Source organism: Narcine bancroftii, chromosome 2, assembly GCF_036971445.1.
Source record: "Narcine bancroftii isolate sNarBan1 chromosome 2, sNarBan1.hap1, whole genome shotgun sequence".
NCBI lineage: Eukaryota > Metazoa > Chordata > Chondrichthyes > Torpediniformes > Narcinidae > Narcine > Narcine bancroftii.
In genome coordinates this window covers 258107399-258124058 of record NC_091470.1, presented here as the reverse complement: position 1 = coordinate 258124058, position 16660 = coordinate 258107399, and the positions used below count along the sequence as shown (strand labels likewise).

The following is a 16660-nucleotide window of genomic DNA, read 5'->3' as shown; positions in this document are numbered from 1 at the left end:
GTTCTCTGGGTTGCTCCCACATTCCAAAGGCATGCAGGTCGTGTTAATTGGGCCCTGTAATTTGCCCCCGCCACCCCTGTTGTGTTGGTGAGGGGAGTTGATAACAAAGTGGGCAGAATAATAATAGGGTTATGTAACCAGTTGTCTGAAGGCCCTGTTTCTCTGCTGTCATTATTGTCACAGTTCAGAAGCATTTCTAGCATGTGTTTCTTTCTAAGAATTTGAAATACGAGTTGAGTTTGACAAAGCAATGCAATACCACAGATGGCTTTCCCAATGCTTGGGTTGCGGAGTTGTTAGTTACCCATCTTTGAGCAAGAAGGCCCTGGCTTTCATTACTGCTTTGAAGACTGGGACAGAGCCAACACTCCAGTGGATGGGATGCTGGCTGTTGGACCCTCCCTGCTCCCTCCATCCATGTGAATGATCTTGTGGTCTCATTTGAGAAAGACCCAGTGTTCGTAGTGGGGCCTCCTCTACATTGGAGAGACTATTTCATTGAGCAACTTCACTCTATTTGCTCCAATAACAAAGACCTCCCGGTGGCCAATCATTTCAATCCCACAACCTATTCCCACACTGAATTGTCTGTCCATGGCCTCATGCGCTGCCATATCGAAGCTACCTGCCAATTGGAGGAACGACATCTTGTATTCCATTTGGACACTCTCCAAACAGACAACTTCTCCAATTTCTGTTAACCTCCTCCCCTCTCTCTCCTTTCCTCCAGCTCACCACCCCCCTCCCTCTGGTTATCAGAGAGCTACCCTTTTTTAGCATTGTGCCATCTCCCCATCACTTATTAGCTTCTTTCTGTTTTAACCTCCCACCTGTTAGCCCGCGCTCCTGTCCCTTCTTCCCTCTCCACCTTTTTATTCAGGCGTCTGCCTGACGTTGGTCACCCTCTGTTTCCTGTGGATGTTGTGTGACATTCCGAGTTTCACCAGCATGTTTGTGTTTTGCCCTGCACCCTCCCCAGGGTTCCTGAACTGACAAACCTCATCAAACACCACCAGAACAGCTGATGTGCTCAGTGCAAATTGGCTGCTGCATTTCATGCATTGAAAGGACAAATCAGATACTCATGGTTATAAAGGCAATGAAGGGTTATGCATTAGAGAAATTCTAGGCAGTGTTTAGAATAGGTTATTACAGTGGTTCTTGACCGTTTTCTTTCCACTCACATACCACTTTAAGTAATCCCTATGCCATCGGTGCTCTGTGATTAGTAAGGGATTGCTTAAGGTGGTACGTGAGTGGGAAGGGAAGGTTGAGAATCACTGCTCTAGACCTAATTGTTACTGAAATATTTTGCGTGAGAAAAATTGTCATTGGCTCATTTCCTTTGGAGATATGAATCCGTGCACAAACGAGTCAATTAGGTACAATTAAAACAGAGACTTTTGAACTTTTTCCACCCAATATACCGCCTTATGCAATCCCTTACTAATCACAGAGCACCTGTGGCGTAGGGATTACTTAACGTGGTATGTGAGTGGAAAGAAAAAGATTGAGAACCACTGGGTCATTACTACACTATGGGCCAAAGGCCTGCACAGTGCTGTAGATTTCAATGTTCAAATGTCTGGTGGGGTAGAATCGGAAAGGTTTACACTCATGCAGCTGCTGTTCCAAGAAAGTTTAATAAACACATCTCGAGTGAAATGGAACCACAAAAAGTTTATGCTCACAGGAAGTTTGTGTGAGGTAGAGAATTGGAGTAGAGAGGTGCATCCTTTAAAACTTGCACAGTGACAGCTCAAGATGATTCGGGGATCACAAAATGTGAGTTCAATTGGATTTCTTCCTCAGTTCTATCTGGTGAAATCATTCATAAATAGATGGTGCTCTGTCCTTGAAGTTGCTATAGACGCTTTCAGTTGTATGATGTGTGAATGTTAATATCTGGGAGTTTCACCCCTCCTTAGGCCACTTGTCAAGGTACAACTCCATTCTCAACCATGTTCCCAGCAATGCGGTACAAGTACGGCCGGCACCGGGGCCACCAGGAGAACCAGGCCGCGAGGGCGCAACTGGTCTGCCAGGAGAACCAGGTCTTCAAGGCCGACCTGGATTCCCTGGCACGCCAGGAATACCTGGCCGACCAGGAGAAAGAGGTAACGATGTAATGATGAACGCAGCCATTCATCCCTCCGCGCCCATACCCAGTCTCCCACCAAGTATCCTTCAAGCAGTTATCAAATTTCCTTTGGGAAGCTCTCATGGAATCTCCATCCACTGTCCTTTCTCTCTTGGTATTCCAGGTCATAATTCCCTGCTCCAAAACATTTCTCCTCATCTGCTTGTGGACTCTTGAATAGTGTCTTCGTGTCACTGCCATTCCTGCCTGTGGGAACAACTGGCCTTGACCTGCTCTCCTAATTTTTGCTGTTCATGGAGAAAGAGGTGGGGTGCAGATTTTATATAAAAAAAGAGATAACAAAGGCAGCTTTATAAACAAGAAATAAATCTCTTGCCATTAATAATAACAAAGATGTACTGGGTTAGTGGGTTAATTGGTCATATGGGTGTATTTGGGCGGCATGGGCTCATGGGCCTGTAATCCTGCTTTATCTCTAAATTAATTAATTACATTAAAAACTATATCAACCAAAGTACCAACCCCAGGCGCAATCTCACTTAATTTTGAGACTGCTAACAAGATGCACATCAAGCCAGCTGTCAGAACAGTTTTATGAAAACCTTGGATACTAATTGCACAGATGAGTAGGCATGTTGTAATAATGAGAAGCATTCAAAATATTTGATTGGAAACTGTTTAACCTTTCGAGTCCTGGCCCAAAAGTCAATCATCCAGCAGCCCAAATATGGACCACTTCAGGCCACATGCAAGGTTGCAACATAAATGGACACTGGAAGTTTCAGGCAGTGAACAGTAGGGATGTTTGGCCCTTCAAGAGTATCGAGCAGCAGGTGAACTGATTTAATTTGATGCTTGGCAAGAAAAGTTGAAAGCAAGGTTCCCTGCCAGGACCAAAGAAAGTCTAGTTCAGAATTGAACCAGAATTCCATTCACTTTTGCTCTTTACACTTGCTGGGCAGCACACAGTCACAGACAGCCATTTAACCTCAAGGGCTAGCCAGCTGACTTATTTGTATCTAATGCCATCCAGCCACCTCAGCTCCTTCTCCATCAGTAATCTCTGCAAAAAAACATCAATTTCACCATTACAATTATTAATGGATCCACTGCTTTTTGCACGAGCTCTGTATATCCACCACTCCATGTGTGAAGTTGCTTTAACACCTCTGAAAGGCCAGGCACTGATGGTGTCCCATTCTCCTAAACATCGCCAGTGAAATCAATTTCTCTTTTTCCACCTTTCAGATTCCTTTCAAAGTTTTAAAATGCTCAATTAACTGTTAATCCTAGTGTGGTTTATTCATCTCTCCCCTTTATCTAACTGTTGAGAATTAGTACTAGAAAAGAATATGAATAAATCATGTTATAGAGTCACACAGTTTGGAAACAGTCCCTTGGTCCAAACTTGCCCACGCTGTCCAAAATGTCCCACCGATACTTGTCCCACCTGCTTATGTTTGGCCCATATCCCTCTAAACCCATCCTATCCATGTATCCCTCAAATGTTTATTATATGTTGCAATAGTACCAGCCTTAATCACTTCCTCCACCAGCCTTAATCATTTCCTCCACCAGCCTAATCCATACACCCATTATTCTCTCAGTAAAATATTTACCCCTCAGGTTCCTGTTAAATCTCTCCTCCCTCATCTTAAACCCAAGTCCCCCGGATACTGATTCCCCTACTCTGTGTGTTTATACTATCTATTCCTCTCATGATGTTGTACACCTCCATGAGATCACCCCTCATCCTCCTGCACTCCAAGGAATAAAGCCCTAGCCGACTCAACCTCTCCCTATAGCTCAGGCCACTGAGTCGTGGCAACTTCCTCGTAAATCTTCTCTGCAGCATCTCCAACATCTCTCCTATTGCAAGTGACCAAAACTGAACACAATACTCCAAATGGGGCCCCACCAAAGCTGCAACATGACCTCCCAACTTCTATACTCTATCTGATGAAGGCTCAAGTGCTGATTGCCTTTTTGATCACCTTATCCACCTGTGAAGTAAATTTTAAGGTACTATGTACCTGTACTCCTAGATCCCTCTGCTCAGCTACATTTGGCAGACCCCTATCTTTCACAGTATATGTCCTACCCACATTAGAATGCAAAACCTCACATTCCTCTGCCTACCTGATCAAGACCCTGCTGCAGTCTTTGGCAACCATCTTTACTATCTAATGTTGGTTGAAATGAAAATGAGTTTGGCATCATTCTCAAAGTAAGCATCAGGCTCACAGTGGAAGGAATGCATTCAAGTTGTCTCATTTCTCCTAGGTCTGACGGGTGAGAAGGGAGAGCGGGGAACTCCAGGCTTCAGTAAACAAGGCCCACAAGGAGCTCCAGGAGCACCAGGTAAAGCCATGCTTTCAGTGGCATCAATGACCCAACCCCAGACTCGGGCTTCTTAAACTAGGCTCCAGGTTCTGTAAATCTTCCAATCATCTCTGGTCCAGAGGTCATGGCTGAGGGAGGACTGCACTGTCAGAGAAATGGTCATTCAGTCAAAGGGTTAAGTTGTCTGCCCTCCATAGAACCATTTGGATTCATTGTGGAGAAACAAAGACCCTGGGGTCCTGGTCCATTGATCCATCAAGGTTGCTGCACAAGTTGATAGGGTGGTTAAGAAGGCATATTGTGTGTTGGCCTTCAGTAGTCAGGGAATTGAGTTCAAGAGCCATGCTTGTTTATAAAAATCTGGTTACCTCATTATGGGAAAGATGTAGATGCTTTAAAGGCTGCAGAGGAGATTTATTGCAGGGATTGGAGAACATGTAACATGATTTTCTCTTCGGTGTGACAAAGACGAGAGGTGACTTAATAGAAGTATATAAGATGAGGGGGTCAGATGGGGTAGACAGTCAGCACCACTTTCCTGGGGCAACAATAGGAAATACAGAGGAGATATCAAAGGTGAACGGAGGAAAGTTTAGAGGGGATGCCAGAGGTAAGGTTTTTAGGCAGAAATGTTGGGTGCTTGGAATGCATTGTCTGGGGTGGTAGAAGAGACTAATACAATATGGATGTTTAAAACACTCTTTGTTAGGCACATGGATATAAGAAAAATAGATGGTTATGGGTGTGAGGTGGGGAAGAATTAGATTGTTATCTAAGTATGTTTACATAGGTTGGCAAAACATTGTGGGCTAAAAGGCCTGTACTGTACTATACAGTTCTATGTGATAGTGAATCACCAGGCTGCTTGGGAGTGGAATTGAGATTTAAAATGGAAAGTTCTATATTTAACCTTGCTCAACAAATGATTAAAGTTTTGGTCAGAGGTACACATTCAGGAGCATCTTAAAGGAGGAGTAAAAGAGAGGTCAGAGGTTCAGGGAAAGAATTTAGGAGCTTAGAACCCAGGCAGTAGAAGGCAAGGCCAACAAAGTAAGGTCAAGGAGGTCCCATTGTGTCGAGACTGTTCCCACAAAAAAGTCAGTCCCACTCTTAGTTAAAGGATGAGATCAGGGCATTAGTGAGAGATGATGTAAGATCTAAGGAGGAAAATGTTAATATTAACAATACAGTGGCACAGGCAATAAACCAAGAAATATCAGATGTATGTAAGGATGAAACAGAAGTTATTGTGGGGGCCTTCAACATGCATCATAATTGGATGAATCAGTTTAGTTGAGGCAACCTTGAGAAGCACTTCATAGAATGCGTACAGGATAGCTTTCTTGAACAGCATGTTACTAAACCTACAAGGATTTGATCCTGTGCAATGAGACAGTCCAAATTAGTGATCTTGCAGTCAGGCATCCTTTTGGAAAGAGTGATCTCAGTATGATTGAATTTATTGTACAAATGGAGGGTACAACAGTTTGGTCTAACCCCAGTGTTTTATGCCAAAAAAGAAGGGAAGCTACAGAGTGATGAAGGAGTAGTTGGCCAGGGTAGACTGGGAACACAGGCTACATGGAGGGATGGTTGAGGACTTTCAAAGACATTTTTCACAGTGTTCAACAAAAGTATAAAGTTAAAAGCAAGAACAGAAAGGGTGAGGGAGGCCAGTCTTGGACAACTAAGAAAATAAAGGAAGGCATCAAATTTAAAGCTCATGCGTTCAAAGTTGCCAAGAGCAGTGGAAACCATTTAATAAGCAACAAAACCATGAAGCAAGCAATAAATAAAGGTAGACTATGAGAAAAGATTAGCACAAATATAAAAATGGACAGTAAAAGTTTTTATTATATAAATGGAAAAGGGTGGCTAAAGTGAAGGTTGGACCCTTGGAAGATGAGAGGGAGAATTGTTATTGGATAATGAGGAAATGGCTGAGGTTTTGAATGATTATTTTGTGTTGGTATTCACGTCGAACATGCCAAAGATGGATGTGATGGGAGATGAGGACTTGGATGTAACAGCTATCACTAAAGAGGCCATACTCAGAAAACTTGACTGTCTAAAGATAGATAAATCCCTTGGTCCTGATGGAATGCATCTTAAGATACTGAAAGAAATTGCCGAAGTTATAGTTGAGGCTTGGGTGATAATTAACCAAAATTCTCTGGACAGGTCCTGGTGGATTGGAAGATGGTGAATGTCATGCCACGATTTAAAAAAGGATGTAGGCAAAAGGCAGGGAAATGATAGGCCAGTTAGTTTAACACCTGTAGTTGGGAAAATGCTTGAAGCTATCATTAAAGAAGAAATAGCAAGACATCTGGATCCATCAGGCAGACACCGCATGGCTTCACCAAAGGCAGGTCCTGTTGGACAAATTTACTGGAGCTCTTTGAATTTAGGAGCAGGGAGGTTACACTCCAACTGTACAAGGTACTGGTGAGACTGCATCTGGAGTACTGCATACACAGTTCTGGCTTCTTACTGGAGGAAGGATGTACTGGGTTTGGAGGTGGTGGAGAGGAGGGTCACCAGTTTGATCCCAGGGATGAAGGAAGGTGTTGACCTAGGACGAGAGGTTGAATTGTTTGGGACTGTACTCGCTGGAATTTCGAAGAATGAGAGGGGATCTTATAGAAACAAATAAAATAGTGAAAGGATTGAAGTTGTTTGGGTAGTCAAAACTAGGGAACATAACCTCAAAATTCAGGATCATAAATTTAGTACAGAGATGAAGAGGAACTGCTTTTCCCAGAGGGTGGTGAATCTGTGGAATTCACTGACATTGAAGGAGTGGAGGCAACCTCAGTAAATATATTTGACAAGATTTCTACATAATCAGGGAATTAAAGGAGGTGGAGATGAGCCTGTATCAGAGTAGCCATGATTACATTGAATAGCAGAGTAGGCTCGTTGGGCCAGATGCCCTACTCGTGCTCCTATTTCTTAGATTTACTCAACCCGTTGTCTATTGTAGGCCCTCAGGGAGAGGGGCGGCGTGGGAATCAAGGTCCTCCTGGACCCCCAGGGCGACAAGGCAGCACGGGACGTACAGGGGCAGGTGGCCCAAGAGGACCACCTGGCCCAGCAGGCTACTGTGACCCCTCTTCTTGTGCTGGCTACAATATTGGAGGTAGGACTTTTCTTTGGTTCTCTTGCACCATATTGCCAAATTTTTCCTCTTTGTGCCTTGTCTGTTATTTTTTGTTGGTGTCACTATATTTTAGTCTTAAGCTTCAGATACAATCTGTTGCTCCCTTCCCTGCTGAGGCACAGATTTGTTTGAAGTATTGTTATACAAGTTACAGTGGTTAGTACTTGTATGTGTCGCTGTTACAGGTGGGGCATAGGTAAAACATTTAAACTACATTGCACTTGTAAGTATAGCACCACCTGAAATGCATGTAGCTCTCTGTAGCTTTGCAATGTTCTGAGACTTTGACTTTCCATTGCTCTAATTCCTATTCCTCCACTGGTAAAACATTTTAACAATGACAAGGGGATGAAAGACACAACTTGTGGCTCTTTTATTGTATTCATAAATTAAACATATCCTGAGGTATAGTTGAGGTAAATAATGGAAAGTAATTTGAGGGGGAACTGGGGGAAAATGCAACAGAGAGAATGTCTTGGTTTGGTTCATCAAACACAGTTAGGAACTACAAAAGCACATTAGACTGAATGGCTTGCTTCAAGTAATGTACACTTCCAGCAATTCTATGGCATTACAGTTATAAATTATGTATGTTATGGGCAGAAAATTAAGATTGAGGCAATGCTAATGGAATTGGGAAAATAAGTAATATATCATCCCTTACTTAGATTGTTCTCTTCAAAACAAATGTGAAGGTTATAATTCTGGCTTCTGCTTTGCTTGTGCTGGGTGTTTTATATACTGACTGTTAAATGGGTTTCTGTTTTTCCTTGTCTTCTCTTCCACCCCAACTATTCTGGCAATTATTTAAAGCTCAAGATGTTTACCGAGATTATCAGCTATGAACAAGGTACTAGCATGTTTCCAGTGCTCTCCGCCACGTTAAACAGGTGCAGAGTTGTGGGGCACCTGCTCAGTCCTGTCTTGCCTCATCCAGATTAAATCTCAACATGTACTGCCATCAAACACCTACTGCCAGTTTTTTACCCTTCTCCTTAAATCAGGCAGGAACAGCCCCTCTCCAGATGCAAGGATTTTTCTCACAAGGCTACCACACATTGGAATATGCCCTCTAACCACATTTTTTTATATAACCTAACCCTGCTAACAATGGCCTACCTGTTTATGAAACTAAATTGCTTTCAGACATTGTCCACTGTATTTTTTTCATCTGTTTTAACGATGAAATTAAAATGTAGCTTCACTTCTTTAAGAGGCACCAATCTTGCTATCATTAATTGCCATCTGATCGTCCTTACTGAGAATGAACATCAAGTGTGCCTTGAGGCCAGGTTGACTTATATTTGCGAGTAGAGTGGACGCAGTATTGGAGTCTAACATTGCACTGCCCTTCTCGAGCACCTTCTCCTGTGATCTAACCTCAACCAAGTGACAAAACCACTTAATTATCATAAACTTACCAATTGATACTGAAACCATCTAACAACATACTTTTCTGCAACACAAGGTAAAACTTAGAAAAAGAACCCATTTGTCTTATCTATCTGGTGCTGGAGTTTGTTGCGTTGTGACCATCTCTACTCATTTATGTCAGTCATTGCTGGTGTGTGTCTTAAATTTGCTTGTTAAAATGTACATCCAGCACCAATCAGCTTTTTGAATTTGCAAATAATGTTCTAATATCGGATTCATATTTAATCTTCTGCCTCTCCTCCTGTGCTAACTATGAATACTGTTGGTGGTGGGTTAAGGTGGATACAGTGATCCAACCGATCAAGACATCCCCATAGTACAATTGCCTCCAAACTCCTACCAAACCAATGATCCTTATGATGAGCAAGATCCGTACTCGTACCAGGGGTCTTACCCCTACCCAAACCCATACTCCCAGCCTTCCTACCCAGATCCTCACCTTCTGGAACCTGATAATCCTTTCGAAGGGGAGGAGGAAGATTTGGAAGCTGTTGAGGTCCGGTCACCTGGAATTCGACGATTTACAAGGAGAGTTTCTAAATGAAGTGGAACATCGTCAAGCACAACAAAGGAGAGGCATAAACACTATGAAAATCTCACGGACCTTTCCCCTGTTGAATGGAAAATATGGATTTAGTGCTCAGGTTAAAAACTGGGATTTCTTGAGGTTTATTTTCACCAAAACAATGCAACAATTAGATGATTATTGGCTATGTTGTTGATAAACTATTTGTACCATTAAAAGAGATTTGAACATTCAAAGTATTCCATTATAGTCTTAAATATTTCAGTTATAAAAATGTTGACTGATCATTTTAAATCACTAATCTATGGACGATTAGTAAGATGCTATGATATCAGTTCTCTGTTACATTCCAACGGCATAATACCAGTGTTTCTATTTGTTAAATTAACTGGCAGCATCACTGAAATTTGTATTATGTTTAACAAAAGAAAACAATGTGGTAAAAATAGCGTCACAAAGTAGTTATACACGTAAATGGATCCAAAGACCACTGGAGAGTTTTTATTTGGAGATCACTTGTGGCAGATTTGTCAAACAAACTTTGAAGCAGCAATGGAGAGATACACAGTTATGAATGGAAAACTTTACAAAGATGAAATGGTGCATTTGCTATGAAGTGAGACCATTTAAATGAAGACTATGTCGTTTTTTTCACAAACTGCTCCCATTCCCCTATGCTACTCAATTAGCTCTTTGCAGAATCTAGCAGGTAATTTATTTGGATGAAATGGTCATTGTTCAAGGAGCAAGTAAATAAAAGGAAATATTTACCAACCTTGTGGTATGTCTGACTTTGTTTTGCACAGAAGACTGCAAACTCACAACTGCAATGTCAGCACAGAAACAGTCCCTTTGGCTCAACTTGTCCATACTGACCAGACTAGTCCCATTTACCTACATTCACCCATAAACTTCTAACTCTTTCATATCCATTTACATATCTAAATGTCTTTTGAACATTAAAATTGTCTGTGCTTCTCCCACTTTCTCTGTCAGCTTGTTCCATGTACTTGCCACCTTGTGTGAAGGTGTTCCCAAGTCCCTTTCATATCTATTCCCTCTCGTTTTGGAATTCAACCCTCCCCCTGTGACTATTTACCTTATTTATGGACCTCGTGGTTTTACAGACCTCTGTAAGGTTCCCCCTATGCGCCAAGTAGGAATGCCCCAGCCCATCTTGGTAATCTTTTTTGCTCCCTTGCCAGCTTAAGGATGATGAGTTTATTGTCATATAAATAAGTACAATATACATACCAACATTCTTGCTGCAGCCAAACAGGTACTTTGGTTAAAAAAAAACTTCATTTGGAAAAAAGGATAAATAAATTTTCACGGTTATTGTTCATGCAAGAAAAAAAAAACAGGCATTTCAATGGTGCAGATCTTTTGTGTGCCTGGGGACAGTGAAACGGAGTTTTAAACCCACGAGGAATGATGACATCCTTTACCTTCTATGAACTGACAAGTTTGCTTTGGTCTATTCTCCTCTTGTTGGTCCAATCTTTCAGCAAAATATTCCATCAGATCTTGAATTCCCTTTGCCGACCCTACACACATTTCTGTCTCCTTTCTACATTCTAAAAAGTATTAGTATAGTGGCACAACAGATTCACTTTCTCCCCTCAGAGTGAGGGGAGGAAAGGGAGTCAAGACTCAAATACTGTGAAAATTGCTGTCAGGTTGGTAAATGAGCTGACCTGACCATCCAAAGACTGCTTTGAGAGCCTATGCACAAACGATTGAAACAATCTGTAAACAGGAATTTGGATGCAGTTTTGTCACACTCAAGTTCTCCTGTTGCTGACCTATTTATTGCCTTGTGCAAATAATAGTTGCAACTTTGTAAAGATAGGGATTAAAAAAATACAAGAGAAAACAAACAAAATTCAGACCTAACCATTGAAATTATCCTCTTTTTAATCCATAAAATTTGGCATTGCAAAAACATGAGGAAATAATAGCAGGGGTTGGCCACCAGGCCCCTGAATCTGCTCCACCATTCAATCGCTAATCTCTGCTTGCCTCAACTCCTCTTCTATGCCAGTTCCCCACTGTCATCAATTCCCTGACCTTCCAAAGAGTTATCAATCTCCACTGTGGATACATCGAATGATCCAGCCTCATAACTCTTTGTGGCAAATTTCAGAGATTCAACACTCTCTGATGGAAGAAGATTCTATGCACCTCCATTTTAAATGACCAATCCCATATCGTGCAACTGTGTCCTGTGGTTTGACACTCTCCCACTAACAAAAACAATTTGACATCTACCCTGTCATATCCACTCAGGATCATGTGTTTCATTCTTCTAAACCAAAGAATACAGACCGCACATATTGAGCCTCTCCTGAGGTCATTTTTCTCTGCGATCAGCCATTCAGAACTAGCAAAAAAGATGCATCTCAAATGCTCAAGATGTTGCAATCTGATCTGGAAATACTCTCAGCATGTGTATGCACTCCTCCTGTAGAACAATTCAAATGATTTTTTCCCCCCCTCTAGCTACGTTTTAGAAGTTTGATGTATTTTGACACAAGCAGTAATTTCTACTGGGCAGTGGGTGGGGGAAATGGGGTCATAATTTCTTGTGCATTGGGATGTTGGGTTTTCATCCCATCAAAAGCACAGTCAGAAATCCTGTTTTGGGTGGGAATGCACCTTGTATTCATCCCTTGTGTGCTTCTGGCCCAACATCTGCAATGAGTCACTTTATCCATTTAATGTAAAAATCAGTGCTGTTAGTAGATGAAGAGTGAATGTACAGAACTGCTCCAAAAATACAACAGGGAATTCAATACAGCATGTTTATCCAAAGAATGATGAGCTCACTGCTGCTTGGAATATCCAAGGAAAATACATTGATGCATAATGGGAGGCAGATAAGTACACAAAGGAAAATAAGTGAACTGATAAGGTGAGGTAAAGCATAAGTGTCAGTACTGACTAGTTGGGCAATTAGCTTGTTCACATGATTTGTTGCTCAGAACAAGTCATTCTGCTCTCTTGTTGCAGAATGACCAGCTTGAGTTGATGTTTTTTCCTTCCTGGGGTGTATATCTGGTAAAAATCCCAAATGTCCAATCCTCCAGAGGGGTTTTTAATGATGAGTTGCCTCTTATATACATTTCTAAGTTTCAATTGATTCAAATTAGCAAGACTAAAGGAAAACCTTTCTTACAAAAAAGTCAAAATAACTCAAACAGGATCCCACCACCAGGCACATTTTCCCCTCCACTCTTTCAATTGGGTCCACTCCCTCATCCACTCATTCCTTCCCACTAAAAACCACCTTGGTACCTTCCAATGACTGGAAGAAGTGCTATACTTGCACCTGCACCTCCTCCCTCAACACCACCCAAACACTCCTTCCATGCGAAGCAACACTTGTGAATCTGTAGGGATCATTTACTGCTTCCAGTGCTTCCTCTCCATCTAGATGCAGACTGGAAGATCACTGAGCACCTTTGCCTTTTCCTCTGCAATAGCAAGGTCCTCCCAGTGACCAATCATTTTAATTCCACACTGACATAGGTGGCCATGGTCTCACGTATTGTCAAAATGAGACCACCCGTAAATTGGAAGAACACCTTATATTCCATCTCAGGAGTCCAAACAGACGGCAGCAATATCGACATCTCCAAATTCCCTCCCCTGGTCTCTCTGTCTCCTTTCCTCCAGCTTCCCACCCACTTCTCCTATCAGAGAGCTACTCTTCTTAACCCTTTCCCCATCACTTCTCAGCTTCTACCCTCCCATCTCATGAAACAAAAAAAAATCTTCAGAGAAAGCAAGTCTCAACATGTGGCAATCACTGTCTTCTTTAGTGCTTGCATCTTAGAAGTCAACATTGAGCAGGACTAACCCTGCAATGTATGGGATTGTAACATCCACCTCAGAGGACAGACTAAGCTTCAAGTTTAATGAAGCTTTACCTTGTTTGAAATATCACCTTCAACCAATGTCTTTTATGGAAATTAGTTGTAGGATAGATCTTCAGTCTCGGCAAATGTTAGAAACAAGCTCTCACGAACCTTGGATTGGCCTCCACAAATATTTTTAATGTGCAAGCTGCGAGTTTCAGCATTTATTTTCTGCTGTCTGTGATTCAGGTCCCTGTGTACAGTGGGTAAACTGGGTGGGTTACAATGCAGTAACATGCCTTTGGATTTAATCTTTACAGCCTTCACGAGATGTAAACCTCAACAATAAAAAGGGTCATTCTGGGCCAGTACAAATATGCTGAATGGCATTTCCAAATGTAAACATATGATGGTTTTCATAATAGCTATTATACAGAAATGGTATTTGATAAATGCAAGTGTTTTCGAGAGGCTTACAGCTAGAAGGCCTGTCCATGACTGAAAACCACGATATCATGAAAGCATGGTCAGTGTATTCACAAAGTGCTCATCAGCTGCCATCATAGCCAGAGCCACAAGTCAAACAGGCTGATTTTTTTTTAACCTTCACTCTGGGATTTCTTCATCAAAGATAAGCAAGGGAATTGTTCCTCACCTATGTCCAGGATGACAGCAACATCTTGGAGCATAGAATATTACAGCACAGTTCAGGCCTTCGGCCCACAATGTTGCGCCTACCTAGATATATATCTACCAACAAAAAACTCCCATCATATCCCTCTATTTTTAATTCATCCAGGTGCCTGTCTAATAAGAGTTTCATCTATGTGCTTACAAATAGTGCAACGATCCTCTCCAGGGAGTGTCAGAAATTTCACACAAATTACTGCCTGCAAACGTAGCCCACGGTGAACTGGAAACATCTCGCTGATTATTAATTTGCACTGACAATTAGAGTAAATGCAACCATTATTTGTATGTCACAAAGCTTGCATTGAAAACATTGACGCTTTGTTGAAATGAATTCTGTATTGGTGCGAGTTAAAAATTAAGATCAGCTGCATGAATAAAAAAGTTAAAAGTGGAAAAAAGCTGAATAATAAGTATTCAGATTAGATTTGGCAGGCAGCAATGCCACCATTCATCGGTGAGTAGTGTGGATTGTAAACAGTCAGACAATAAAGGTGCTGACAAAACTTTTCAAGTGCACAAGTTGAAGCTTGTGAGCAAAACTTGGCAAATATCAACAGTATTAAACCTGCACATGGTATAGGCGTTATTGGCGGAACCCCATAATATCCTTCATAACCGTTTGCAACAATTGCAGAGATCAGCCAACTTGATAAATGTAATTTGGAAACAAATGGAGATCTGACGATTGTTTTTTGAAAATGTGCAACACACAAAAGTGCTGGAGAAACTCAGCAGGTTATGCAGCATCCATAGTAAGTAAAAGGCGGTCCACATTTCAGCCAGAACCCTTCTTTAGGGGTCCTGAAAAATCTGGCAGCTGCCCAAATAAAAAGGTGGGGGAAAGGGGAGGAGCACCAGCTAACATGCAAGAGGCAATAGGTGGATGCAGGTAAGAGGGTAGAAGAGAAAGAATTTAAGAAGTGATGTGTGGGAAGGAAGATGGTAAGATAGCTCTCACAGGAGATGGGGAAGGGGTGGGGAGCTGGGGAGTGTTGCTTCACTTGAAAGACTGGGTCTCCGAATGGTGGTGAGGGATGAAGTGCAGGTGCAAGTGTAGCATTTCTTGTAGTCGCTACTGGGTGATTGATGGGAATGGGTAAGTGGACGAGGAAATTCTGAAGGGAGTGCTCCCTGAGAAAGGCAGAGAGGAAAGGAGATGTGCCTGGTGATGGGATCCCATTGTAGGTGGCAGAAATTGCAGAGAATAATATTTACAACACGGTAGAAGCAAATTCCAGCCCACGAAACCTGTGCCACCAAATTTGACCCAAGAAACCAATTTTTGAAGGGTGGGAGGAAATCGGAGCACCTGGAGGAAAAGCCATGCAGATAACAGAAGAGTGAGCAAACCCCTTTCTTGACAGCGCTGGATTTGAAACCAAGTTGCTAGGGCTGTAATACAGGAAGATCGAACAAACCCCTTTCTTGACAGTGCTGGATTTGAAACCAAGTTGCTAGGGCTGTCATAGTACTGCACTAACTGCTACACTCACTGTGCCAATGTTTGATGCAAATTAGTATTAATCCTCTCCACCCCTCTATAGCTTAAGTGGTGGAGAATAATGACAGTGAATTTCAGGTATTAATCAACCACAGTATATAGGCCTGGAAATGATGGGAATGAACTCTATGTGAGCTTTTAGCATATCAAGCCACAATTGATGCTTACAAGTCTTCTCAGCCTACGACAATTACCTTGCATTTTCATTCCCTCAAATAACTACTGTATTTCATACATTTTAATTTATGTTACCTTTTGATATGGATCATGGATCTATTGACTGTGGATGGAATTCTGCTTGGAACTCTGTATGACTTGTGATGCAGCTGGGTCGAGCTGTGCAGACAGAGAATGGAATGTTCAGAACGGCAGTTGGAGCAACAGAACTGGAGCAGCTGGAGCGGCGGAGACATGAAAGGCACATTCCTCATAAAATAATGAAGGGTTAAAAACCACAATTTGAGAACAGAGGGCAGTCATCTAAGGAGGCCTTGAAAAAGGATATGTAAGCTTACAGCAACTCAACATAAGTCACTTCTCTCTCCAACGTTCAATACGACGTCCTTCTGTTATTCATTTGGGGGAAGTGAATTTGGACATTGAGCTTTGGGATTGAATTCTGTGGACTGTGATTTTGGATTGACTTACTTGACTGACAGCTGGGATATTTTGGGGGATTTTTCTCTTTTTGAATATTGGGCAGTCTGTAAATGGTCTGGGTTATTTTTTTTACATACACACTGTTTATGAAGATGATATTTGTTATAGTTACTTATAGTGGGGTTAATTGGGTTAAGACGTCACGTTATGAATAGTCATTAATAAATTTAGAGTTTAAATTGAACCCTTTTGAATTGCATCTTCTGTTGTTCGTTTGAGGTGTAACACCTTGCTCCAACCTGTACTTTATGTTTGATAAGACAGATAAAATGTTTATAGAAACTAATTTTTTCCTGTTTGAGACTGATTTGATGTGATCAGCTGCCAAGCCTGATCAATGACGTCACTTTTGTTAAGCATATGCTGAAAATGTCCGAAA

General features: G+C 41.7%; 1 protein-coding gene across 6 annotated transcripts in view; it reads left to right on the top strand.

The window, feature by feature from the left end:
* col14a1a (collagen, type XIV, alpha 1a) overlaps positions 1-10341 on the top strand; it is a 311666-nt gene extending 301325 nt beyond the window's left edge. For 2 of the 6 annotated variants that reach the window (XM_069920939.1, XM_069920938.1), the window contains exons 45-48: positions 1929-2117; positions 4385-4462; positions 7431-7586; positions 9320-10341. In XM_069920939.1, the coding sequence (XP_069777040.1) occupies positions 1929-2117; positions 4385-4462; positions 7431-7586; positions 9320-9585 (689 nt within the window). In that variant the 3' untranslated portion in view covers positions 9586-10341. Of the gene's footprint in view, positions 1-1928; positions 2118-4384; positions 4463-7430; positions 7587-7792; positions 7831-8420 lie in introns of all 6 variants that reach the window. The other 4 variants (XM_069920942.1, XM_069920943.1, XM_069920941.1 and 1 more) reach the window with 4 other exon arrangements.
* The last annotated feature ends 6319 nt before the right edge of the window (positions 10342-16660 follow it).